Source organism: Elgaria multicarinata, chromosome 7 (assembly GCF_023053635.1).
Source record: "Elgaria multicarinata webbii isolate HBS135686 ecotype San Diego chromosome 7, rElgMul1.1.pri, whole genome shotgun sequence".
Taxonomy (NCBI): domain Eukaryota; kingdom Metazoa; phylum Chordata; class Lepidosauria; order Squamata; family Anguidae; genus Elgaria; species Elgaria multicarinata.
This window is the reverse complement of record NC_086177.1, coordinates 89,406,682-89,432,119: the sequence shown is the minus strand read 5'-3', so window position 1 is coordinate 89,432,119 and position 25,438 is coordinate 89,406,682. Positions and strand designations below refer to the sequence as shown.

General features: G+C 42.1%; 2 protein-coding genes across 2 annotated transcripts in view; one reads left to right on the top strand and one right to left on the bottom strand.

Annotated features, from left to right (window-relative positions):
- Positions 1-16,336, top strand: part of DPYS (dihydropyrimidinase) — a 67,205-nt gene extending 50,869 nt beyond the window's left edge. Inside the window, exons 8-10 of the mRNA XM_063131032.1 lie at positions 7,546-7,753; positions 12,887-12,986; positions 15,298-16,336. Of these exons, the coding sequence (XP_062987102.1) occupies positions 7,546-7,753; positions 12,887-12,961 (283 nt within the window). The 3' untranslated portion in view covers positions 12,962-12,986; positions 15,298-16,336. The remainder of the gene's footprint in view (positions 1-7,545; positions 7,754-12,886; positions 12,987-15,297) is intronic.
- A 620-nt stretch (positions 16,337-16,956) lies between these two features.
- Positions 16,957-25,062, bottom strand: DCSTAMP (dendrocyte expressed seven transmembrane protein). Its single transcript, XM_063131033.1, has 3 exons — positions 24,037-25,062; positions 19,867-20,193; positions 16,957-18,731 (listed from the first exon to the last, which is right to left on the bottom strand). The coding sequence occupies exons 1-3, from the start codon at positions 25,060-25,062 to the stop codon at positions 18,648-18,650; spliced, it is 1,437 nt and encodes a 478-aa protein (XP_062987103.1). The 3' UTR covers positions 16,957-18,647.
- Positions 25,063-25,438: the final 376 nt, after the last annotated feature.

Here is a 25,438-nt window from a genome sequence, read left to right as displayed (position 1 = left end):
ATTTCTCCTTTAACCCCCTGCTTTGACCACTGTCATATGAATTATCATCATCATCATCAACAACAACAACAACAACATCTGTTTCTCATTCATGGTTGTTTTTCTAGACGGACATGACAGGCTTTGCCAAATCATACTGTCTTTTACAGATTCAAAAATTTCCTGACAATTGAGCATATTTTAATTATGACTGTTTTCTGGATGTTGTTGTTGTTGTTATTCACCACGCTGTTTAATTGGGGTTGCAAACATAATTCCCCCAGAAAAGTCTTGAGTGGGTGCCGTTTCATAGCCATTCTGATATAAATACAGCATGATTTAGGGTGGAACTAGGTGTGTCCTTGGAGATCTGTGACTGGGATCAGTGATTCTCTGAAGGGCAAATACCAACTGGAAAGGGGACGTGATTCAGATTAGGAAAACTGTGCAGGCAGGAAGGGTCAACACACATATTTCCAAGCACCGCATCTTTGCCCCTCTCATCTCCATGGCTCATATTAAAGATGTTCAAAACAGCAGGACATCCGATCACCACGTGCCATGTCTAAGTTCAGTCTTACTGAACTTCTGCAAAAAACAGTGGAAGATTTGTAACTCCAAATGAACACTAATAAACTGTTTCCTTTCTGTTCACACATGAATATACATCACTTAATTAGCTTGATAGCTTGCAGCTAAATGTGTGAACAGACTATTGAAAATTATTGCATTTGAGGTGAGAGGAAGTGAGATATGAAGGCTCTATACAAAGATATTAGACTTTTCTACACGAGGCAATTATTATGTACTTGTTATTTCTTACTTATGATTATTTATGGGTTCTTTAGATGATATTGTGACTCTCCAGTTTTGCTTCTGTGTCTAACCAGCACTTCCAGCAAGATATTTTAGAGTAAGGAAAATGCAGCATTTAATTGTGAAAGCAAAAGAAAGGGTGAAATTGTTTTTGTGTATTTCCATTATTCTGCTACATCGGAGTGCCACCTAGAAGTTATGTAGCAGAGAAGCAGGAAAGGAATTCTCCTTGTTTAGTGCTCAGATCTGTATGATGAAATCAAAAGTAGACTTAACAAGTCTTTGCAAGCTTTAAATCAACGTAATGTGTAATAAAATTTTATACATAACCTTTCATAACACACTGCAATTTTAAGCCCTTGGTCTGTAATTTTATACTGTAATAGGACAATGTCTACTGCCTGGAAATACCTTGTACTGTCTCTTTTTGATATATTTTTTATGAATCCACACAACCATTACCTACATTTCCTTCCTTTTTAGAAGAAAGCTAAGGGTACAGTCCTAAAGTCAGCCAAAGGCTAGCTGACATGTCATTGGATGGAGCAAAATTGCCACTTTGCCAGCAGAGAGGTAGGCCTGCTGATGCGACAGCATCTATGCTGCCAGAGGCTGTCTGGTATACTTACAGAAAGCTCCACTGGCGTAAATATTATCCCAGTGGTGTTCTGCCCATGATGGTGGAGAAATCAGGGTGTGTCGGAGGCAAGGCTGGTGCTGCCATTAGGTAGAGTGCGGCAGCTGCCTTAGGCCACAGATGCTGGGGAACAAGGAATGGCAGTAATATGTTGGAGGACAAAGCTACACAGCCTGACTTACTTCCCCTAAGGTAGCCTGCTATCTTTAGGTGCAATGGAAGACACTGTCCTATCAAATAGTTGAAGTAAAAATCAGCTACCAGTCTAGTATGTATGTGGAATAGGTCGTGGGGAGGACGCCATCTCGTCCTTTACCTCAGGCAGCAAAGTGTCTTTGGCCATTTGTGGTTGGAAGCAGCCAAGGATCTGCGGTTCCTCTAAAAGGCACTCTCAGCTCCACCAGTCCTGGCATAGTTCATTCTTTCCCATTCACCACAATTAACTATTAGCCACAATGGGAGAGTGGGGAGGAAGAGAAGCCAAAAAATGTAGGAAAAAGCTCTTCCTGCCTTGGCTACAGCAAGCCGGTAGGGCTTAGGCAGTAGTGTTAGCTCCACCAAAAGTACTTCTCCCACCAGCCCAAGTACCATTGGATTGCTGTGCCAGAGGGCCATTTGCCAGAGGTCCCTGCCTAAGCTGAGTTCTGATGAAGTAAATTATGAGATCCCCTGTTGGTTTCAGTGATCCCATGATCTGACCCACCCTTCTTTTTTTTACCCCTGTGCTCCAGTGCGCTAGTGGTAAAGGTGACCAAAATAGGTGATGGTGACTTGTAAATTATAGATCGGCAGGTGCATTTCGGAAGCTTTTGCCATTAGCTGAACAATCAATACCAGCCAGACATTCAAAGCAATTGCAGGAACTTTCTGAAGCTTCCTGGTAATGCTCTTCAGCAATGAAGTTGTCAGTGATGACAGAAAACAGTCTGATGTGAAACGGTATCGAGCCGAGCCCTCCAAAACCACCGAAGCTCCTTTTTCATCAGGGGCTGCTCTTTTCTGCTTCGTTGGCATGTTTAGGAGCACTTCATTGTTTCTGCGGCTGTTACCTGGGATCCAGAAAGGCCAGCCCAAACTGTGAAAGGGGGTGGGTGGGTAGGGAGAAGGTTGGTACACCTCATCGTTATAAATCTCATAACGTCCCCATCTCCCTCCAAGAAGGCAGCTTCAGACCAATATTCCCAGTTAATCAATATTAGCAAATAACCTATCTGCTGATGAATTAATTGTAATCTGAATATTTACAACTGTTTGTGGCACTCCCAGTTGAAATGTCTGTAGAGATGCTTATATGTAGAGATTTATATCCAGGAAAAATCTCTCAACCTGGTCTGTTTGTTTTTTAAGGGATACAACTTGTAAATATGGTATTCAATGGAGGAGACACATATTGATGGGTACTTAGAATGAGCAGATGAAGCCGCCCCGTATTGAGTTGGACTATTGCTCCATCTAGCGCAGTGCTGTCTACCCTGGTTGGCAGCAGCTCTCCCCAGCCTCAGACAGGTTCTCTCCCCCCCCCCCCCCACCTAGCTTTAGCCCCAGCCCCTGCAAACTGGAAATAGTAGGAATCAAATCCAGGACATCCTGCATGCAAAACTCTAGAAATGGAGCATCTACTCCTACACCATTATTATCAGCAGCTCTAGCGGCCACTGCTCTTTCAACTCTTGCTCATCATTTGTACCACTTGCCAAACAGAGAGCCAGTGAGCAAGCATGTGGTAGCAGCTAGCTACTCCTTCTCATCACCTCTGTTTGTTTGCTTGTTTAGTCACACCCCTCTGGATCAGGTTGTAATGGTGACGAGAAACAAACCCGGGGGAGGGGGGTGTCTGTCAGTGGCCCCTGCTGGGTTTTGAGGACCCAACCATGCCTACTCTTGATACCTCGCCTGCCCCCATGTATTGTTCCAGCCTCATCGTACAATGTAAGACATGGATGGGCAGAAGGCACAAGATCCTGGGTTCAACCCCTATAATCTCCAGGTAAAGATCTGAACTACAGAACCTGGAAAAGGACCTTTCCTGAGATTATGGGAGCGGCTAGAACTAGGGTGACCATAGGGAAAGGAGGGCAGGGATCCTGTATCTTTAACAGTTGTATTGAAAGGGGAATTTCAGTAGGTGCCATTTGTAAGCATGCAGCACCTGGTGAAATTCCCTCTTCATCACAACAGTTAAACCTGCAGGAGCCCTGCTCTCTTGACCAGATACAAAAGAGTGTAGGACTCCTGTAGCTTTAACTGTTGTGATGAAGAAGGAATTTTACCAGGTGCTGCATGCATATATATGACAGCTTCTGAAATTCCCTTTTCTATACAACTGTTAAAAGAGCTCCATGTACACTGATGGTGATATATATATATATATATATATATATATATATATATATAATGAGTGTTGTATTGTACGCTCGTTACTGGGCACTCACAGATTTCCGTGTGTCCCTCTCACAAAGTTGTCTGCCTCCTGCCCCTTCTAGCCTTCTTCGTATGACAAATAAACGCCCCAGTAAGTCTGACTTGTTTTTTGAGACGGAACTTGCCGCTAAGTCCTGCTGTGTGCAGGAGAAGCAGCGCGATCGAAGCAGCCTACAGAATGGGCCACGTGCACATTGTTTAATTCCTTTTTCCTCCCCCTTGAGAATGAGGAAATAAGGAGGGACAAATGTACGGGCGGAGAAGCAACGGTAAGGAAACATGATTTCCCCCCTGTGTGATGACGCTGATAGATACAGGAGCCCTATCTCCTTTCCATATGGTCACCCTACTAGAACAACTGCCAGATACAGCACACAATATCAGGCTTGATGGTCTGTCTTGACATAAACTATCTTCATGCTTTTATTTCTGCAGGCTGCAAATGGACCTGTAAGTTCTATTCTGTATTTCAAAATTAGGTCATACATTTTTGTTTTTTCAAACTCTTCCGTCTTTTTTAATGATACACTGGGGGTTTGTTTGTTTCTTGCCTTACGTGGTATTATTTTTGAATCCATAAATTTAATGTGCCAGTGCTTTTGTATGCTCTCTTCCCTCAGGAGGTTGTAGATAATTATACTCTAGTCCCTAACTTCTAGCATTATTCACTACTCTTGACAGTAGCACCGGGCCAGAATGAGCATTATGGTAATTATGCTGTAGCCCAAGATAGTGCACCTAGGAAAATTCTGAGAACCTCCAGCCATGAAGTATAAGATGGTTGAGGACTGCAGCTTTAAGCCTGCTACTTCAGCTAGTTGGCATCTTTGCCATCACTTAGCTCCAGCATCCTCCTGTAACATCCTGTGTTCCCTGCCTCAGGGGGAAATTGCCTTGAACCTGGATTATTGTTATCAACAATCGGTATCCTTCCTATATTGTACCTTTCCGTGGATTTTGATTGCAACCTTCCTTGGGGACCCAATTTTGACTGAAAAGCTAGGTGTAAATATAATAAAGCCAATAATCAATGGGAACGCTTGCACCAAAATGATTGAGAAATGCCAAGGACAAAGAAAGGACTGAGGTGACAAAATGATGAAAGAGCCTGTTTGCTTTTTCAGGACTTATATTTTATTTAAGAATTAGGGCAAATGATTCAGATGGGTGAATGAAGCCTAATTGTTTTCATCCAAATGTACACAACCATTAAACACATGGGTGCTTAATCTGTGGAGGGTTCTAGAATAACAGGGGTACTTCCACTCTGGGGGTGTAGTGTGGAATCTCCATACTTCATTCACCCATTGTTTATGGGGTATCCACATGACACCAGTCGTTGTCATCCTACATTTTCTTCCACAGGGAAGAACCACAGGGGTTCCTCCCTGGGGTTCCATGAGATGTTGGTAATTTTGCAGCTGAATGCAGCAGATGCAAACCCAGCGTCTCCAGGTAGGGCTGGAAAAATTCCTGCCTGAAACTAACCCAGTCAGTGTCAACAATATTGGGCTAGAGGGACAAAAGGTTGACTCGGTATAAGGCAGCTTCCTATGTTATTGTACCTCAGGATTTTAGTTTTTTAAAAAAGTTCCTGTAAGCCTGAAGTCTATCCACACTCAGCATAGGCTTGCTGAGTGCAAAGGCAAATAAACAAAAACATCTGAATTGGGCATGCTCTTACTGAGAACAAATGAGGTTTTTTTGTTTGTATTTTAATCATGGAAATTGTGTTTCAGAGTTGCTGGTGGTTGTAATTTTTTTTATCACGCTGGCTCAGAACTATTGACAAATTTGATGGATATGAAAGAAGATTGTTCGTGTTCTTGTTTTCGCTTTTTACCTCTACAGGCCTAAAGGAATATATAATTGACACTCCAATAGATGAGCCTGGCTCTGAACACTAATAGTGTAAATAGGTTACTTCTTCTATGTAGGGTGGCTGCTGACACATTACCCCCCCCCAAAGGAAATAAATTGCCAAAAAAGATAATAGAGTTGAACAAAAGGATCAGTGTGCTCCAGATATGTTAGAGTGTGGCCCTATTCAGACAACATACTAAACCATGATGGTTAAACGTTTTGAGTGAAACATGGTTTAGCATGTCATGTGAATCATGACTTAGCCCATGGCTAGACCAGGCGATATCCACATGACGTACAGGGTATCCTGGGAGCAGGGAGGGATAGTCTCTCCCTTGGCCCAACCCTTTTTCCTTGCATTTTCCAGGGTCTCAGGATGATCCCAAGACCGTGGAACATGTGGCCGGGCATTGCAGATTGTCCTGGCTCCTCACAAGGAACCACAAGGAACCGGGAACCGGGCATGGAGGTCCTCAGGAGCTCTGTCCCCAACAAGAGTGGGGTGGGGGGAGGTCAAGTTTTTTTTTTAAAAAAAAAAACCCCACTCTTACCTTTTGTTTGAGTGCTCATGGGCTCCTTTTCCTTTTTTTAAAAAAAATCGAAAATGGCAGCCGTGCTGTCGCATGCCACGTATAGGCAAGGGCAATGATCTTGCTATCATAAAATCGCAAGATCGTCGCCCTCCAACCCCCTCATCTAGCCATGGCCTTAGTGTGTCCTGGTGGCTACGTAACCATGGTTTAAACACACTGGGCCTGATCAGATGACATTTCAGGGTCAGGTGTCATCTGAAATTGCCAACTCAACAGATTTGTCAATTCAACAGTCTTCCTGAATATAAAAAATATATAATAATAATAATAATAATAATAATAATAATAATAATAATAATAATTTATTTCTTATCCGCCTCTCCACTTGGACTGATCTCTTCCAGCAAGCCTACCCAGTCGAATTTTAAGAAGTCTGGCTGTTATTTTAACAATGTATTAGTTTTAATCAGTTTTATGTATTTTATAAAAATTTTGTATTTTAAGTTGTTCTCTGCCTCAATCCAGAGGGAGAGGCGGGTAAGAATTAAATTATTATTATTATTATTATTATTATTATTATTATTATTATTATTATTATTATTATCTGAACAAGGCCACTCACTACCCACTTGCTGCAAAAGGGTTAGTGGCCCAACCATGGCTTAGTGTGTTGTCTGAACAGGCCATGTAACTCACACCATCCCTAGCCAGCTGGGTAACTATACTAGCTGGGGATGATGGTTGAGGAAGGATGGGATATATTTATTTACTTATTTGACTTGTACCATGTCTTTCTACTAAAAAATGACACTCAAGGGTTAGTGCACAGACAACTGTTGGGACCCATTGACACATACCATATACTGTCATGGGCCCCAACAGTTGTCAGGGCACTTCAGTACCACTATAAAGCAGTAGTGTAGATCCTGCAGTGCACTTCAATACAGCTATAAAGCAGTAGTGTGGCTCCTGCCTTTTATATACCACTTTCATACTTGTGCTGGTCTATGACCGAAATAAACAAACATACTGCTTTCATAGTGGAATATCTTGCTTGGTGTAGATGAGCCCTATGTCTTCCAGTTGTAGCCCTTCTGTATTTTCCCACCATTCCCCCCCCTCCATCTTTTTCCTTACTACAGAAAATCCATCAAGGAAAGAAGACAGAATGGGTGTACAACATTTCCTGATTAGTAGTACTTCCTCCATCTGGAAGCACACTTATAAAATCTTGATTTTAAAATCAAATCAAAGTGTAGTAACACTTTGCGTCACTGTTCTTCTTTTCAAACACAGGACAATCTCAGCAAAAACACATCACCATGCCATTGACTTCAATATATTTGAAGGTATGGTCTGTCACGGCGTACCGATTGTGACCATTTCACGAGGCAAGGTGGTTTATCAAAGTGGAGTCTTCCATGTTGCAGCAGGAGAGGGGAGATATATTCCACGTGCACCATTCTCTGAATATGTCTACAAACGGATCAGGCAGCGGGATCAGGTATGTGTCTGTGTGTTTTTAAAAATCTGGGCTGTGGGAAGAAATAGGCGGGTTTCCCCGGGCCTCTGTTTGAGCAGGTGAGAACCACAGGTTGCACTCATGTGCCATAATGGAATGCAGTAACCAACAAAGGTTAATAGCAGCTGGGGAGATTCAGTACTTAAAAAACCCTGCACACACACCACACTCCCAATTTCCACTCTCCTCTGCAGCTGCCATTTTTAAAGGGAAAACATCCAAGTGCAATGTATTCATGCATTTAACATCATATCTGTTTTGACCTTAGTGAGGGTGACTTTGCAATAAAAAAATTTCACCTGGAAGGACCCAGATTTTCAGAATCTAAAGCAAAGAGAGAGAACATGTCTAGATGGGGTGATATCTGGGGGATCGTCCCTGTGTGTCCACATGACACACAGTGGATCCCCCGGGAGCATGGAAGGATGATCCTGCACTCATTTCTGATAAAAAAACAAAAACAAAATGGCGGCCGTGACGACCTCTTCCTCCCGGGACGTTGTGTGCCACATATAGACTGAGGAAGAGGCTCTTGCAAGCACAATACCGCAAGATCCTCCCCCTCCCTCCCGGATCGCCGGGAGGTGTAGACGTACCCAGAGAGAGAGAGAGAGAGATGAAATCTAACAGCACACTTAAAGCACAGTTTTAAGTTTTAGGCTTTTGTATAGTTTGAGGTTTATGAGTACAAAAACCATCCACTTTTTCCCCAATATAGACTATACCGATATATGATATCTATGTGCCTCAGATGAGGAAAGCATCTCCTTTTGCAAATTCTGCAGTCCCATGCAGTCCTTAATGTGAATGCTGCGGCTGCAGTCTTATGCATTCTTTAATTCAAATGCTCCAACTGCAAGCCTATGCAGTTCGGCTGCTTAAATTAATCAATTCCCACTGAAGCCAATGGGGTTCTAACAGACTAACTCTGCACAAAACTGCATTATACCCTCCATCTCTAACTTTTCAGTCTTTGCTCTAACTGAAAATGTGATTTAAGCTGCAATCCTGTGTACATTTACCCAGGAGTAAACTCCATTGTGTATACCGGAACTTGCTTATGATTGCACTGTAAATTATTTATATCTTGTACTGCAAGATCAGCAATATATATATATATATATATATATATATATATATTTAAAAAGAGAAAATTTGCTAAGTATGTATTCAGAAGTTTAGCATGTTCACTAAATTGCAGCCAAATTTTAATAGCCTTACACACACATACACCCATTATCAGGCTTGGACTTTGATAAATCTCCAGGAGGGCACTCCAAAAATCCGGAACATCTGTTCAAGCTGTTTTCACTGTGTGTAGCAGTCAAATTTGATGCAAGGCTAAATAACCTCAAGAGATCATCCATCACTTACTATAAAAATTGCACCAGAATGTAAGAACAGGGGCTTATTTTCTGAAGGGCTCACACTATTCAGAGAATTAAAGAACCACATTTGAATGCTGATGGTCCTAGAAGAAAAATGCAGAAGGGCAATGCAGGTTGTAGGCTGCTGCACAATGGGCCTAGAGGCCTACCAGAATGAGTGGATTTAAATCAAGACTATGGAAATCGATTATTTAAAGTTTATTTGGATTGCCAAGCAAAAAATTCAATTTAAATAATTGATTCTAATAATAAAAAATCATGCCCATTTCTAAAGGAAGAAGGGTTTTGCAATTTGTTGATATAACTATTTAAACAGGTTCTAAGCTATAATAAGTACATTTATTTGGACTGCTGCATAGGGTTTGATATTATTAGATTTTTAAAAATGATTTTAACATTATAAAAACACTAAATGCTTTATTGCCTTGTGTTGAGCATCATTTAACTCTCTTTAAGTCCATCTTTCTGAATATTCTTGGTGTAAGATGCATGCATTAAGATAATATAATTTAATTAAACAAATAAAACAGCAATATTATGTATTTGATCTACCCTTACCAAATATACTTCATCTATATTACTAAAGGAATTTTAAGAGATATGAGTAGCAGAAAAATAAAGTTTTTTACTAGCTAAAACTGACCTTGAATTATTTCACCTAACCCTGGGAAACACATGTAGTACAATCTTATGCCTGTTTAGTCAATAGTAAATTCCACAAAATGGGGCTCACTCAAATACATATGCATAGAACAGTAGTCTTAGCCTGCAGTTCTGTGTGCCCTTGCCTTAGAATAAGCCCATTGAACTGAATGACACTTACATTGTTGGCTCAAGTTTTCTGAAGGCCCTTGGACAAGACTCCCTCAATGGGCTGCCTCACTGGCTGGGTTCACACATCACACTAATCCACAGTGGGTGGCAAGCTACGTTGTGTACATGGTTATGCAAACAAGCTCCTGTCACACAATCAGGCAAACACAGAGTAGTTTATTTCACTCCCCTTACCACTCCTTCTACTTTAGTCCTCCTGCCCAGCCGTGCACGTATCCCAACTTATTTTGTGGTGGGAATAGAAATTGCTCAAGAGGAGCAGAGCAGCAGCAGCAGCATTTTTGGCCACTGTTTCTGAGCAGCTCTGTAGGCTAGGGTGGCCATATGAAAAGGAGGACTGTATCCTGTATCTTTAACAGTTGTATTGAAAAAGGAAATTTCAGCAGGTGTCATTTGTATATATGGGGAACCTGGTGAAATTTCCTCTTCATCACAACAGTTAAAACTGCAGGTGCCCTGCCCTCTTTTAAATCTGGTCACTCTAGTATAGCTCCCATAGCTTTAACTGCTGTGATGAAGAGGGAATTTCACCAGGTTCTCCATATATACAAATGATACCTGCTGAAATTCCCTTTTCTGTGCAACTATTAAAGATACAGGAGCCCTGTCCTCTTTTTCATATGGTCACCCTAACTAGGCGATCTCTGTAACCCATGTTGTGTGACAGACAACACACTTGTCGTGATCAGGCCTGGTCGCCTTGGTATGGAGGAAGAACTTTGAGGCCATCCATCAGAATCGGATTCTGAAGCTGAAGAAACAGGAGTAGAAAAGTCCCAGCTGACGCAGGAAGTAGGGGAGGTGATTCTCCTAGGCTCGTCACCTCCAAGGGATGAACCTTCACCAGACCTTATCAGTGTAAACATTAACGACTCACAGTCTGTGGGAATGCAGGAATCCTCTGGTGTGGGGGGAGGGAAGTTCAGAGCTGGCCGATCCCAGAGTCCACAATAGGGTCAAACAAGCAGAGCTAAAAAGTAGGCGAGAGGAGATCAGCTAGGCTAGCATCTCGCCAAAGTCATCTTCAAAGAAATCCGCCTTGAAGTGAAAGAGACTCAGGGAAAGGACCTTCCCTTTTTGTTGAAAGAAAAATTGCTTTGCTTAGTTTAGCCAAGTGTTAGCCTAGAGCAAAGTTCTTAGGGTTTAAACTCTCTTGAGGTGCAAAGAGATGTGTATTTACTGAATAAAGCTTTGTGGATTACTTGGCAGACCTTTATTGTCTTGCACTTCAACAAGAGGGCTAGGAAACACAGCAATGCTAATCTAACCCTCTATAGATAAAATAACCGTTACTGCAGATTGTGGATTCTCAGGGTGGCTTATTTGGTGGAAATAACCCACAATTGGGGGAGGGAACATCCCACAGACAACATGGGTTGTTCCAGAAAATAAACCATCATGGGTTAGTGGGTTGTGTGAACCCAGTCACTGAATCTGCCTTTTCTCTATGGGCTCATCTATACCAGACAGGATATTCCACTATGAAAGCGGTATATAAAAGGCAGGAGCCACACTACTGCTTGATAGCGGTATTGAAGAGCACTGACAAGTGTTGGGGCCCATTGACACATACCATATACAGCATTCATACCGCTTTCATAGTGCTATATCCTGCTTGGTGTAGATGTGTCATGGGCCCCAACAGTTGTCGGTGCACTTCATTAGCACTATAAAGCAGTAGTGTGGCTCCTGCTTTTTATATACCGCTTTCATACCACTTTCATAGTGGAATATCCTGCTTGGTGTAGATGAGCCCTATGTCATTGTAACCAGCTGCTATTGCTTATCTTCTTTCTCATCATTGCTACCTCTTGCTTGTTTGCTTGATAGACAGGAATATATGTAGCTGCCTTATACTGAGTCAGACCATTGGTCCATCTAACCCAGTATTGTTGACACTGACTGGCAGTGGCTCTCCAGGGTTTCCTTTCCTCCCCAGGGATTTCTTTCCTCGCCCTACCCGGAGAAGCCAGGGATCGAACTTGGCATGTTCTGCATGCAAAGCATGTGCTCTATCACACTGAGCTATGGCCCCTCCCAGAGACCCTGTGACATCTACTGCTCCTCCTCCTCACCACCACCACGCTTGTCTGGGCCAGAGTGAGTGGCAGCTAAACACACAGGTTGCAATGGCGAAGAGGAAGAGCAAGTCTAGGGGGCTCTTGTGAGTGAGCCGCTCTGCAGGTGCCTAACCATGTCTACCCTTGATGCCCGCCCATTTATAGGAAGATTGGGATGTTAGTTATTTATTAGATGGATACTGTTGTTTTTATACTGTTTTTATGTTTTTTAAATTTTTGTATACTTTTAATGTTTACTATTTTTAATTGTTGTAAACCGCCCAGAGAGCTTTGGCTGTGGGGCAGTATATAAATGTAATAAATAAATAAATAAATATTTATCCTTTCTAACAGGCACAAGTTCATTTTCATTGTCACGCCTACACCATGGACAAGGAATTCAGTATGATTCAGATACAGCCACCTACATTACATAAATTGCATGTGTCTTCAGTGTCCTGTTTGTTGTTGTTTATTTATTCAGTCGCTTTGGACTGTATTTTCTAGAAAAGGTATTGCAAGGTCTACATAAATTGTTCAATAAGCTGCATAAATTGTTCAATAGCAAGGCATTAAAGAGCAACAGTTATACATCCTTCCAAGCAGTTCCTCCTTGATTGATGAATTCATATCTTTTACAAAGATCTTAGCTGCCACAAACTTCTTACACCTTCTTTATCACTTCCGGCCCCTCAGAACATCAAGGGTACTTATCACATGGACACAGATCAGGGTTAGGGAATGAATAATTTTAATGGCAATGTGCCATTCGGTTTTGGTCAGTTTTTAGGATGAGGAGTAAAGCATGTAAGAAACGAAACATGTCATTACAGGTCTGCCAGCCTGTTCCAGTCAAGCGAGCCCCATATGTGGGCAAAGTGATTTCAACCACGACAGAACGAAAATAAAGATCACAATACAGTTCATCTGCAGGTAAGTGTTTCATTTTGCCAATGTAAACTGCTTTATCCCAGTTAGGTTCTACTTGCATGCAACAACTAGTGGATCAAAATCTACATCAAAAGGCCCCATGACTGTACTGGAACACTTGCCTTTAGTGCCATTTTACAGAAAAGTATATTTAATTACCCATTTAGATCAGTTTCAGACCATTTGAACTGCTGTGTCGATCAGGTAAGAGACTAGTGAGTAACTCAGCACCTTCCCAAAATTCAGCTGTTGTTGTTGTTGTGGTTGTTGAGGGGGTAGATAAGGTAGGAGCTATTGGTCCTGGAGATGTGTTCAAGAATAATTTCTCTGTAACATGCAGCCTCTTCCCTCAAGCCCCACAAAAGGCCTTTTCTATTTTGTAAAACTGGAGGATTGATTGATGCCCGTTAGGTTCTTTTAATTCCCTTTGTTTAAGCTCCTCACATTTCTGGCTGCTTGATCTATATTTGTATCCAGACATGACAGTCTGACATCCATGTATATTAATTATACAGGAGTAACAAATGCAGTTTAGTCACTGTTCATTGTCCCTGAGATCTACTGCCAGTTCTTCTTGTCCTCTGGGGAACGCAGACCTAACTAATTGATTCACATATGTTCCAAGGCCTGTAAATCATATCAACAGTACTGCCTCCCCCAGTTCCTGGGACCTCCGTGTCCCTGATTATTACACAGCAATGTCTCTCACTGTTGCTGTCAGACTCTGTTGGCTTCTCCTGCCTATGCAGAGGAAATGCCAGCAGGAGGTACAGAATTCCGGGTATTGTAGATCCTGTGAGAGACCGAGGCCTCATCTACACCAAGCAGGATATTGCACTATGAAAGTGGTATATAAAAAGCAGGAGCCATACTACTGCTTTATAGCGGTATTGAAGTGCACAGATATCTGTTGGGGCCCATTGTCACATACCTTATACCGCTTTCATACCACTATATCCTGCTTGGTGTGGCTCCTGCCTTTTATATACCGCTTTCATATGCTTTCATAGTGCTATATCCTGCATGGTGTAGATGAGGCCCATGTCTCAGAGGCGGATACACTTATCTTTGTCTCTGAGAATGGCCTGAGCTTGCGGCCCACTGTTCAGGATGTTACTTGAGACCTATTCAAGGGTATTTTGTAGATAGGAGGGGTATAAATTGAAATAATAATAATAATTCAGGAATTTTCCAATGTATGTTGATTAAATATGGGGGGGGGGATAGTCCTCCTTGCTGAGAAATGGCTCCTTGCACCCCCACTAAGGATTCTTGGGACAACAGTATCCTTGGCAAGAGGTGAGTTTTGCCCCCTCTAGCTAATTTTTGGTCAGGGGGCTTTATTGCTTCCTTTTCAAACATATGAGGAACTGCTCAGTAGACTTGTACAGGCAACAAAGAACACACATCCCCTGTAGAAAAATGACTGAGGGAGGAGTGAAGTCCACACCTTATCAGGGACCGTTGGGGCAACAACTTCCCCAAGGAAGGAAGGAAGGAGGGAGGAGCCAGAGAGAGAAGGAAGAAAAGAAACAGACACACAGAGGAATAAGAGAACAGGAGGGAAGGAAGGAAGGAAGGAGAACCAGAGAGAGAAGGAAGGAAGGTGAGTGAGAATGACACAAAGAGAACGGAAAGAAAGAAAGAAAAGACATCGAAGGAAGGAAGGAAAGAAGAAAGTGTGTGTGGCGGGGAAGAGGAGCCAGTGAGCGAAAGAGAAAAACATGAACCAGAGAGAAAGAAAAGAAGAGCCAGAGAAAGAATGAGAAAGAAAGAAAAAAGAGCAAAGGAGAGAGAGAGAGAGAGAAGGAAGGAAGGAAGGAAGGAAGGAAGGAAGGAAGGAAGGAAAGAGAAAGAAAGAAAGAAAGAAAGAAAGAAAGAAAGAAAGAAAGAAAAGAGCCAGAGAGAGAGGGAGGGAAGCCAGAGCGGATAGTACATATACAGGGTGTACATTCATCCAAACAAACACAGATAAGGGGACACTCCTAACGTTTTCGTGATTGTACCCTACAACCTTAAAGTAATCAATTTGTGGTTGTACCCAAGGCACTTTTTCAAAATGCCAGATGTGCCCATGGTCCCAAAAAGATTGGAGACCCCTGGTCTGCAAAGTATTTGTTTCCTCTGTTACTGAGGAAGGGACAGGTCATCTACAAAGGAACAAAGACTGTAGCTTCAGAGGAGTGAGGAACACTATAACATTTCTTACAAGCCCTTTATGCATTAATCCTGCTCTTTCCTTGCTTGGTGAAAAATTGCCAAGTAGAAGATTTTTGAAGGTTTATATCCTTTCCTCTCCCTCTCATCCCTGTAGGTCAAAACCAGACAAGAATGATTCTGTTGCCCTACTTAGATCTGTTTTGGAGCCATTGCAATTTTGATTTCAATCCTTGAAGATCCCTGAATGATTTACCACTATTTACCAGCTATAATTATCCTAAAGCATGAATGGCATTTTGCTGTCTACCTTGGAAACTTGCAGAACAACTTCCTCTTTCACTGAAGATATTACGTGAATATTTTCTGAAGTCCACTGTGATTTTACATGACAACACAGAGATTTCGCCACACTCTAGACCCTTCTCTGCATTAGGTTGTAATATACACTTCAGGATTGCAGTGTCAAAAGTGAAATGAGTTATTGGATCAGCCTCTCATCAGGAAACTACCAACCATATGGGCAGTATCCTATACAGGGGTGGCGCTGGAGGGGGGCAAGTGTCTCCCCAAACAAGGAGCTCATCACCCCACTAACCACCACCTCCTTGCTGGACTCCTGTCATTACCTTAAGGAAAGGCACTTTTCAAATATACAAGTGCATTCATATATTATCATCTCTGTAGCTATTCTACCATTCAGATGCAGCTCTTGCGTCAATAAAGGCTACATATTTTGCAGCTACTGACATACACTTCAAGATGCCAACAGACCAGTGGCATTCCACTGTGGGGAAAGGAGAAACATCTGACATGCAGGACAGAGAATTAACTTAATTTATTATTTATATACGGGGTGCCTAATAATAAAAAGAAAAAAATTCTAACCACAGATTAATATTTTTGAAAATTAAAATTAATTTCTTCTTCTGTGCTGTAGGCCTAAAGTAACCTTTCCCCCATTTATTTCACAAATAATATGTTTAGGATGGGAATTTTAATGTGAAATATACCATTATTTTTCTTTCAGAGATCTGAACATATGGGACACATCCCCTAAAAATATACTTTTCTCCTGTGCCCCTCAGCATTTTTTTTATGCCGCCACTGATCCTATACTGATGCTGTACTCCCACTCATTCTGTTGTGTCAGCAAGACCCACCGCTATGGCAACAGAGAGTCAGTGCTTTGTAAATGAACTATGGAAAAAGCAGAAATACTTGTTTCCGGATTGGGACAGGTCCACCGAGTTCCCTTCTGCAAGCTCCACTGAACTGCTCCGTTCCAGAAATAATACCGTATTTCTTTAATTGTAAGATGCCATCGATTGTAAGACGCACACTAATTTCAGTACCACCAACAGGGGGAAAAAAACCCTAAGACACACCCGCGATTCTAAGACGCACCCCATTTTTAGAGATGTTTATATGGGGGGAAAAGTGTGTCTTAGAATCGAAGAAATAGGGTAGTATCCACTAATTTTTGGTTCCTTTACAAAGCACAAACACCCCATTGTGCTACAGATAGATCCCACTTGCATATGGGTATCATAGAATACTGCTCTGTGTCTTTAATAATAGGATAAAACTATCATACAATTGCACATAGATATCTAATCACTATGGTCAATAACTATTGCTCTCCCACTACATGGTATTATGGTTCTTTGGGCCTCTTTTTTATCTGTTTTATAGCAGTTTTGACCTGGGCATGTGAAAAATCAGCACACATGTCCTTATTGTCTCTTAGAATGAACAGTGCTGAGCTTCATGGAGTCTTGCCTGGCTTGGATATAAGGCAGCCTCATAACTGCTACTAATACGCTAATCTCAGGCAAAAGTATTCCCAGCCCTAATAGATAAGGGCCTATAACTAGAGATGACTGGGATTGAACCTGGGACCCAGACAGGCCACACATAAGGTTTACAACTTAGTAATGACCTGCTCTGTTGTTTCTATCCCTGAACTTGGAAAAGAATACAAAGGCCTTAGCTAGACCTACCTTTTATCCCACGATGGAGGAGGGAAGATCCCGACATGTGTTTATCGTGAGATCCCTCCTCTGTTTAGACGTGACACGTGACGACCTGAGCAGGAGAGGCATTGCATCCACCATTTAAAAAATAAAATAAAGAGGAAGGAGCGCACGAACACTCGTATGCTAAAGGTAAGCGTTTTTTTAAAAAATAATTTAAATTCCCGCTCCCCCTACCCTACCCCCGATGGGCGCAGCGCTCCTAAGAAGCACTGCGCCCCGTGCGCAGCTACCAGCTCCACGGCTACGGACCACACGTTCCGCGGTCTCGGGCTCAGCCCGGGACTGCGGAAAAACCGGAGCCAAAGTGTAGGGCAAGATCCCGGGGCAAGGGAGGGATCATCCCTCCCTGATCCCGGGATCCCCTGTGTGTCATGTGGATGCACAGGGACGATCCCGGGGTTCGCCCCGTCTAGCTAAGGCCTCAGTTCCCCATACTCCAGTATCTCTCTGAGCCCTCCAGCCTTTTATTTGCAAACCCACTAGTACAAATGCATGCTCCCAGTGCATGAAAATGAAGAGTTGAACCATGACCCAAAGCATGTCAAAATGCAAGTGTGAAGTAATTTCTCTAGGGAAATGAGTCATTCACAGTATTGAGATTTTAGATGAAAAAAGATAAAGAAAAACACACAACCTTTCAGTGTCCTGTACATTACATATAGGTCATACTTCAGGGGTGTCACTGGCCTGGATCCTGCCAGTTTGGATTTCCATCCCAAGACAACTGGGTCAGCCCATCATTAATTTTTCAAACTGCAGCTGATCTGCTCTGGAGATTTTTCTGCAGCAAAGTTGACATCTTTTTTTCATTTCCTTTAAAAAAAGAAGAAGGAAGTTCTGCATTTTAGAATGTGGATGGGAAGCGTGAATCAAAGAAGCAAGTTGAGGTTTTTATAAACAGTGTCATGGGTGCACACAAGAACGAAGGAGGAGAAGGGGAATTTGAGGTCACAGCACCACTAGAAGCAACGTTAGAAAAGGAATCTAGTAAACCTAATTGGCTTCAAATAACTAAAACCCTTCATTTCTAATCTGCATCGTTCATGTCGAGTCAAAAGCTAAAGTTCTTTCATCTGTGAAAAATAAAACATGAAGTGGAAGGTGGCTGGAGGGACTGATGACACTTGGGTGATGTTAGATATACAACGGGAAAGAAAATATCCACCCACACAAAAGAACAGTGGTAGATCAGAGGAAAGTGGCAGCAAGGAAAGGGGAAAGTCTGAATTCTCACAAAAGGCACAAGGAGGCAGATTGAACCAATATTAAAAGAAATATCTTAATTACAGAGAGATTTCTTCGACAGAGTGTCAGGATAACAACTATGTACATTTTGATGACTTCAAAACTGAATGATGAGGTGAGATTCAGAGGCGAGAAGAGTGAAGCAGTGTAAGCAAAGTCAAATCCACCAAAAATAAATTCAGTCATAGATCGATGGATTTCTTTAAACACTACCTTTACATTGTTAAAAGCTGTTGCCTTTTGCCACAACTGTTTCTTTCTTCCTGGGATTTCTCATTGCTTGGAGGATTGGGAACCAGAAATGTAACTGAGGAAAAAAAATGGGAGACACATTTTTAGAAGTGTGAATATACCTGTGATGAAATTGCAGGTGCCTTTCCTAACTTCTTTCTCAGGGATGGGGGAAGCTAAGTTTTTACTCTCCTTCATTCCTTTCTGAAGAAGAGGGGGGAAATGGTGAGGAGTTGAGCACCTGAGTCAAGCAAAATGGATGCTAAGCATTCTCTCCCCTTCATCCTTTCTATAGGAGAAAGGGAAGCTTTGGTTAGGAACAGAGGAGTTTGTCTTATACTGTCAGTCCATTGGTCCATCTAGTTCAGTACGGTTAACACCGGTAGAGGGTCTCCACAATATGAGGCAGGATTCCTTCCTGGAGATGCTGGAGGTTGAACCTGGGACTTTCTGCATGCAAAGCTTAAGGGAGTCCCTAAGAAGAATAGAGTATGTGGTTGCAATTTTGTATCCGTTGAAGATATTTTTCATGTACTTCCAGAATGCTCTATCTATAATGATCTTAGAACCAAATGTATTCATTCGTTCTTAAGATCGTTGAAGGGGAGCTTTGTTTTCTATTGCCTAATGCTGACAAATATGTATCTTTCAGACCATCTAAATTCGTTGTCCGTTCTTTACAGATGTGTGTTATAAACTTTAAAGGCTGTATGGAAAATTATTCAACTTCTGATGGTCCATTTGTAGAGTTGTAAATTGTGTAGGGGGTTTTCACTGTAATTGTGTATAATGGCAATTTGCTAAGATACAATAAACTTTGTTTCATGCTTCTGCATGCAAAGCATGTGTTCTACCACTGAGCTAAAGCCCTTCCCAAGTGCTTAGTTCAGGAATCTAGTCGCCTGAGTTCCCCAGAGTCACTACAGTAGATTTCGTGTGTGTGTGTGTGTGTGTGTGTGCATGCGCGTGCAATGCAACATGAAACCAGCCAATGCAGAAGTGGCTTCCATGTTTGTCCAAACATTTCCCTTCTGCCATGCATGGGGACAGGGGGAAGCATCAGCACGGATACCAGCATTAGAGAAAAGTTTGAGTCTTGACTCTGGTACAAGGACTCTGCTGCCTAATCCCATTAGATGGAACCTCAGTTTCTAGGGTTGGGCTTTAAAATTTAGATTTTAGCGCTGTATTTCATGCTGTTCGTAATTTACCGTTGCAAACGAGTTTGGTTTCCTTTTCACGTTTCTCTCTGAGAGCTTTGATCTTCTGTTTAATAATTTTTTGTGCAGATACTCTATCCGTTTCAAGTCTGTGCTAGGAAAGAACGAAGTTGTCACCAGTATTTTAAGTTGTGTAAGCGTAGAAGTCAACAGCCCAAGCACTGTTAAAGAGAAGACGATGGCTCCCAGTTGGGTCCATGTTGCAGAGAGGGAAAAACTTGGTTTGGGGATACAGGCTTGCTCAAAGAGAGGAATCTTAAAGGAAGTCTTGTTGTCAGCTATCTCCCCATTATTGAAGATGAATTTATAAGCATTATTCTATATAAGAGAAACGAGAACAAGTGATAAAAATGAAGTTAGAATTAGTATTGAACCCTCCTAATACACAATATTTCAAAGGCAACCATGTGGAAGTAGTCCAACTCAACAGTGAAATTCCTTCTAGTATTCTGTGTTTTCATTTTTGTGGTACAAGATGTTAACAATCTCTTAATTTAAACACAAACATCATTTGGGCTGGTGTCCCTTTGACATGCATCTTGCAACAGCAATGTAAGTCATGTAACATTGTAGATGAGAGGACTTAGATAACATAATAAGAACCCAGCTGGATTGGACTAGTTTCCAACAGTGGCCAGCTACAGACATTCTTGGAAGTCCAGGGAGCTGCATGAAGACATTCACCTTCCCCCAGTAATTGATATTTAGTGTCTCTGAGGTTCTATTTAGCTAATTCCTGTTGATAGGCCTGTCCATAAATTTGCCCAATCCCTTTTAAAGTCATCTACACCTATGTCCATCATCACGTCCTGTGGCAGCACGTTCTAGGGGGTATACATTTGTTTTGCAATAAATGAAAAATCAAATCAAATGGGACCCATTTGGTTCAGCATTTCACTTCTAAAATTAATGCTATAAATTCTGAATGACTGATGAACAGATATGAATGGCTTGTTTTCATTGTTCCATTCATAACTCATTTGCCATTCATGCAGTCAGGAGGCAAATGTACATTTCTTGGGCAGTGTCAATTTCATTTTCCCAGAATGCCCCAGATAGATTCATTTTCAGGGGAGGGGGGAATGGCATCTGCCTGTGGGAACTGCTCCCTCCCCCTACCCACAAATGCCCCAGAATAATGTGACATCTGGGACATTCTGGGAAAATAAACTACGGGAAGCCACCAAAATTGGCTCTGCTACTGTTGCCACAGACAGCAAAAACAAAAAAGGGAAAAGCGAGACAGGCAGAAAAACCACAATGAAGACAAATGTAGTATAAATAAATAAATAAAATAATGTGATCTTAATGAATGAATAATAAAACAAATGAAGTTTTGAATAAAGAATATGAACAGAATAACAAAATGAAAACAAAATTTTGCACATGCTTAATGAATTATGAAATGAAAAAGTAACTTGTTTTTTCTGTCAAGTATACTGCTGATTGAGTTCATTGTGTGAATCTTGGGTTCAAGTATTATGGGAGAGAAAGAAAAAAAATCAATGAACTCCACAGCATGCATAGTTGTATAATCTTCTATCCTATCCCTCTCTCTGTCATGTTTTTTCTAGCCTAGCCCCAAACATTTTAGCCTTCCCTAATACTGAAGATGCACCAACCTTTTGATCATTTTGGTTGGGCACTATTATATTGGCTATTTTATTTTCAGGTTAGGTAGCTCTCCTAGATGGTATGTGTTCACAAGTCCTAATAGTAGGGTTGGGAGAATGGGATCAGGTATGGGAGCAAATCCCACATTTTCTCTATAGCATTGATCCCTCTCTAATATCTACTGCATGGGAGAAATTTGAAACAGCAAACCATGTGTGTGCACACAAAAAAGTTTCTGCTTTATTTCCCCTTTGAAGAGTAAATTACCTGACACATAGGAGGAGGGAAAGCAAATGTCACTGTCCCATCACACAGCAGCAGGTGTTATTTAAATCCCTTCCTGTTTCCTTGTAATTGGAAGCTAAGCACTAGTTACGTTGGTGAACCCAAATGCCCTGCTCTCTGGAACACCTGAGTTTCTTATAATTGCTTCTTGGATAAATGGTTTCTTTGGGGGAGAGAGCAAAAATTGATTGCTCAGCACAACCAGCTCTAAGAGGAAGTAATGGGAAATTCACCTGCTGAGAAGCAAAATTAATGCAAAAGGAAAGAACTTGGGTGATGCCTCTAAACCAGGCAAATGTCTTGATGTCTATTAGAAATTATTTAGTTCTCAAGCTTACCAATGGATTGTATCCTTTATATGTGGGGGTCCTCAGGATCCCCTCTTGCAAGTCTCTTTGATAGGCCCATAAATCAGCTCGCACATCCAGCCAATTGTCTGAATTAAACAGATCAAAAACTGCAGCCTAAAAAGGTTATCTTAAACAAACAAGTAATAACTTCATATAACTAGTTTTAAGAGATACTAAAAGCAGGGTATGTTTATCACCTCCCAGTTTATCCTTCCATAGTAAGAGATAGCATATCTCATGTCAGATGGGGTTGACTCTGGCCAATAAATGAAAGCACTCTACACATGCTCAGGCACACTCTGATTTCCAAGAAGCCTGTAGCTACAGAAACATATATAATTAAACTAGTTCTTTATATGGAAGAACCAGTGTGGTGTAGTGGCTAGAGTGTTGAACTAGGAGTCAGGAGATCAGGGCCTAATCCACACCAAGCAGGATATTGCACTATGAAAGCAGTATATAAAAGGCAGGATCCACACTACTGCTTAATAGCAGTATTGAAATACACTGGCAACTGTTGGGGCCTATTGACACACACCATATACCACTTTCATAGTGCAATGTCCTACTTGGTGTAGATTAGGCCCATGGAAGCTCACCGGGTGACTTTGGGTCAGTCACAGGGTTCATCTACACCAAGCAGTATATTCCACTATGAAAGCAGTATATAAAAGGCAGGAGCCACACTACTGCTTTATAGTGGTATTGAAGTGCACTGACAACTATTGGGGCCCATGACACATACCATATACTGCTTTCATTCCACTTTCATAGTGTTATATCCTGCTTGGTGTAGATGTGTCATGGGCCTCAACAGTTGTCAGTGCACTTCAGTACCATTATAAAGCAGTAGTGTAGATTCTGCCACAGATTCTCAGCCCAACCTACCTCACAGGGTTGTTGTTGTTGTGAGGATAAAAATGGAGAAGAGGAACATGTATGCTGCCTCTCTGTCTCTGCACTGTGTGGAGAAAAAGAACCTCCAAACTTCCAAGGCTGTTGTCTCTGATTTCAGCTGGGCTATAAATCCATTTTGTGTCTCAGTCAGAACAAGCAAGAACTCTAAGGGAGCTGTCCAAGATGCTGAACCTATTTTGCAGATAGGGTTTAGCATTCTTGCTAGTTCTGACTTGAAACCCAGAGTGGATTAACAGCCCCACCAGTATTGATGCCACCAGCCTCCACTGGAGACAGTGGTTGGGATGAAGGATTATGAGGTGTCCTTCTCCTCTCTTCCCACCCAAGGCAAACCACTGCAGCAGATCAAAGGCAGCAGGTACGCCTTAGCCTGGGGGAGAGAGGCACCTCCTCTCCATTTCACCATCCCACAGTCCTTTATTCCAGTATTACAGAAGAAATTTGGAATGTGTGAACACGTAAAACTGCCTTATGCTGTGTCAGACTATTGCTCCATATAGTTGAGTACTGTCTATTCTTGCTTTCCCCAATCTGGTACCCTCCAGATGTGTTTGACTACCACTTCCATCATCCCCAGGCAGCACATTGGGAGGGTGCCATGTTGGGGAAGGCTGGTCTACTCTGAATTATATCAGTTTGCAGAGTTCTCGGGCAGAGGACTTTCATTGCCCTCTGCTACCAGAGATCTTTGAAAGTGGAGATCCTGAGGATCTTCAGCATGTAAACCATGCTAGAACCTGTGTTCCACTACTTAAGGATGGCACCTCCCAAATCTTGCGCCCTTGACACCAAACATTCAGCTTGACTGAACAATGTGTGTTTCAAACCACCTTTTACATGTGGGGGTGGGGGTATTTACAGGCCTTGAAAGCCTGCACTGTGCAACCCACAGGCCTTCTGTTATTGTGTTGTAGCATAAGTTTATTCTTCAGACAAATTGTATCTAAAGCAATAAAAGAAAGAAAAGTGCTTGTACTGTAGCTAAGATACTTACGTGGTAATACAATTTCAAATGGACCTCTAGCTCAGGGAAATCTTGGAGATGCTTGCTCATTGAAAAAATGAGCCAGTAAAGCAAATAATCTACTGCTGCAAAGAGAGCCCAAATGCAAAAGTTAGCAAGCACGGGCAGAAAAAAGCGTGCCGTGCACTTCCTTTCTTTGTGCGTCTGGCAAAAAGCTGGGACCATTGTGTATACCTTCCTTTCTTCTTTACTGAGGGGAAGGACCGAGAGCTTCCGTTGCTGCCACAGAGCCTCATTGTATCTAATAAACTCCTGTGTAATGTAAGTGTTCTTAAACTTGAGATTGTGCGGACTCAGGAATTTTCGGAGGAAGAGATATGTCCCAAGAAGAATGAAAGCAGTCCCCAGTAGAGGGAGCACTTTCTTCCCCAGACACGACTGTAGGGCTAGTATGGAGGAGATCTGGTTGGCGACATTCTGGACGCGTAGTATTGTCTTGTTCATCCTGAGTTTCGCATCTACATCCAACACCAAGTAAGACACATTCAACTTGTCATCCAGTGACACTACATCTTTAAAAGGGTTGCTCAGGACTTTGGTCTGAGAGTAAACCCACCAAATTGCTTTAATGTAGTTCCTGAGAAAGGAGAAATGCTGGGACTGAAGGATGCAAGTTACGCTATTTGCCAGCTGCTTGAGGTTGTGGAAAACATTCTGGATGTTTCCAGCTACCACTATACCAGTCCCAGCAGCAATTAAGCTGTTCCTTCCTTCACGCAGTCCGCAGGAAAGGAAGAAGAGAGCAACAAAACAGCGTAGACAGCGGAAGAAGCACAATCCAATGGAAAGAGTAATCCAGGGAAAGACGAACACGACTACAGAAATTTTGGGATAGTCCATTAATAAGGAATATCCAGCTAGGAACAGGAGCACATTTGCTATTAAACTGACAGAGCTGCAGATTGCAAACAGAGGCCCAAAATTCTTCCATCCGGGCTTCCTCTCAGCCACAAAAAGCTTCCATGCCTGCTGAGCAAATACAGCAAAAGAAGTCATTTTCTTTAGGGATCAGGAGATCCTGTGATGGTGGCTGAAGATGAAACAGACAGGAGTGAAATGTGTCTTTGAGAGGACACCTATGGAGTTTATGCTTTCATTAAGCCATAATTAATTAAGGCATAATTTACAAGCCAATTCTCCAGGTTATCCAGACTCAGGCATGGTCAAGTTAAGCTCTGCTAAGCAGGATTCTGATAGGTAGCTTATGTCTTGGAGGCAAGACAGGTGCAACCGTGTTCCAGATTTTTTGATCTTGCATGGTGAGGCCACTGATTGTCTCTATCCTGTCTTCTTGGGGACCATCATGGAAGTTCTCTTGACACATGGGAAGGGGTGGCTGCACCATCCAACTGGGTATGTGGTGAAAAATGAT

Bases quoted from the DNA above. Each gene is read 5' to 3' on its own strand.
- DCSTAMP (XM_063131033.1), bottom strand. From the start codon at position 25,062: ATGACTTCTTTTGCTGTATTTGCTCAGCAGGCATGGAAGCTTTTTGTG. The intron at 20,194-24,036 runs GTAAGTATCTTA...TCTCTTATATAG, and splicing joins ATTTGAAATTGTATTACCAC to AATAATGCTTATAAATTCAT. The intron at 18,732-19,866 runs GTAAATTACGAA...TTTTTTCCTCAG, and splicing joins AACCAAACTCGTTTGCAACG to TTACATTTCTGGTTCCCAAT.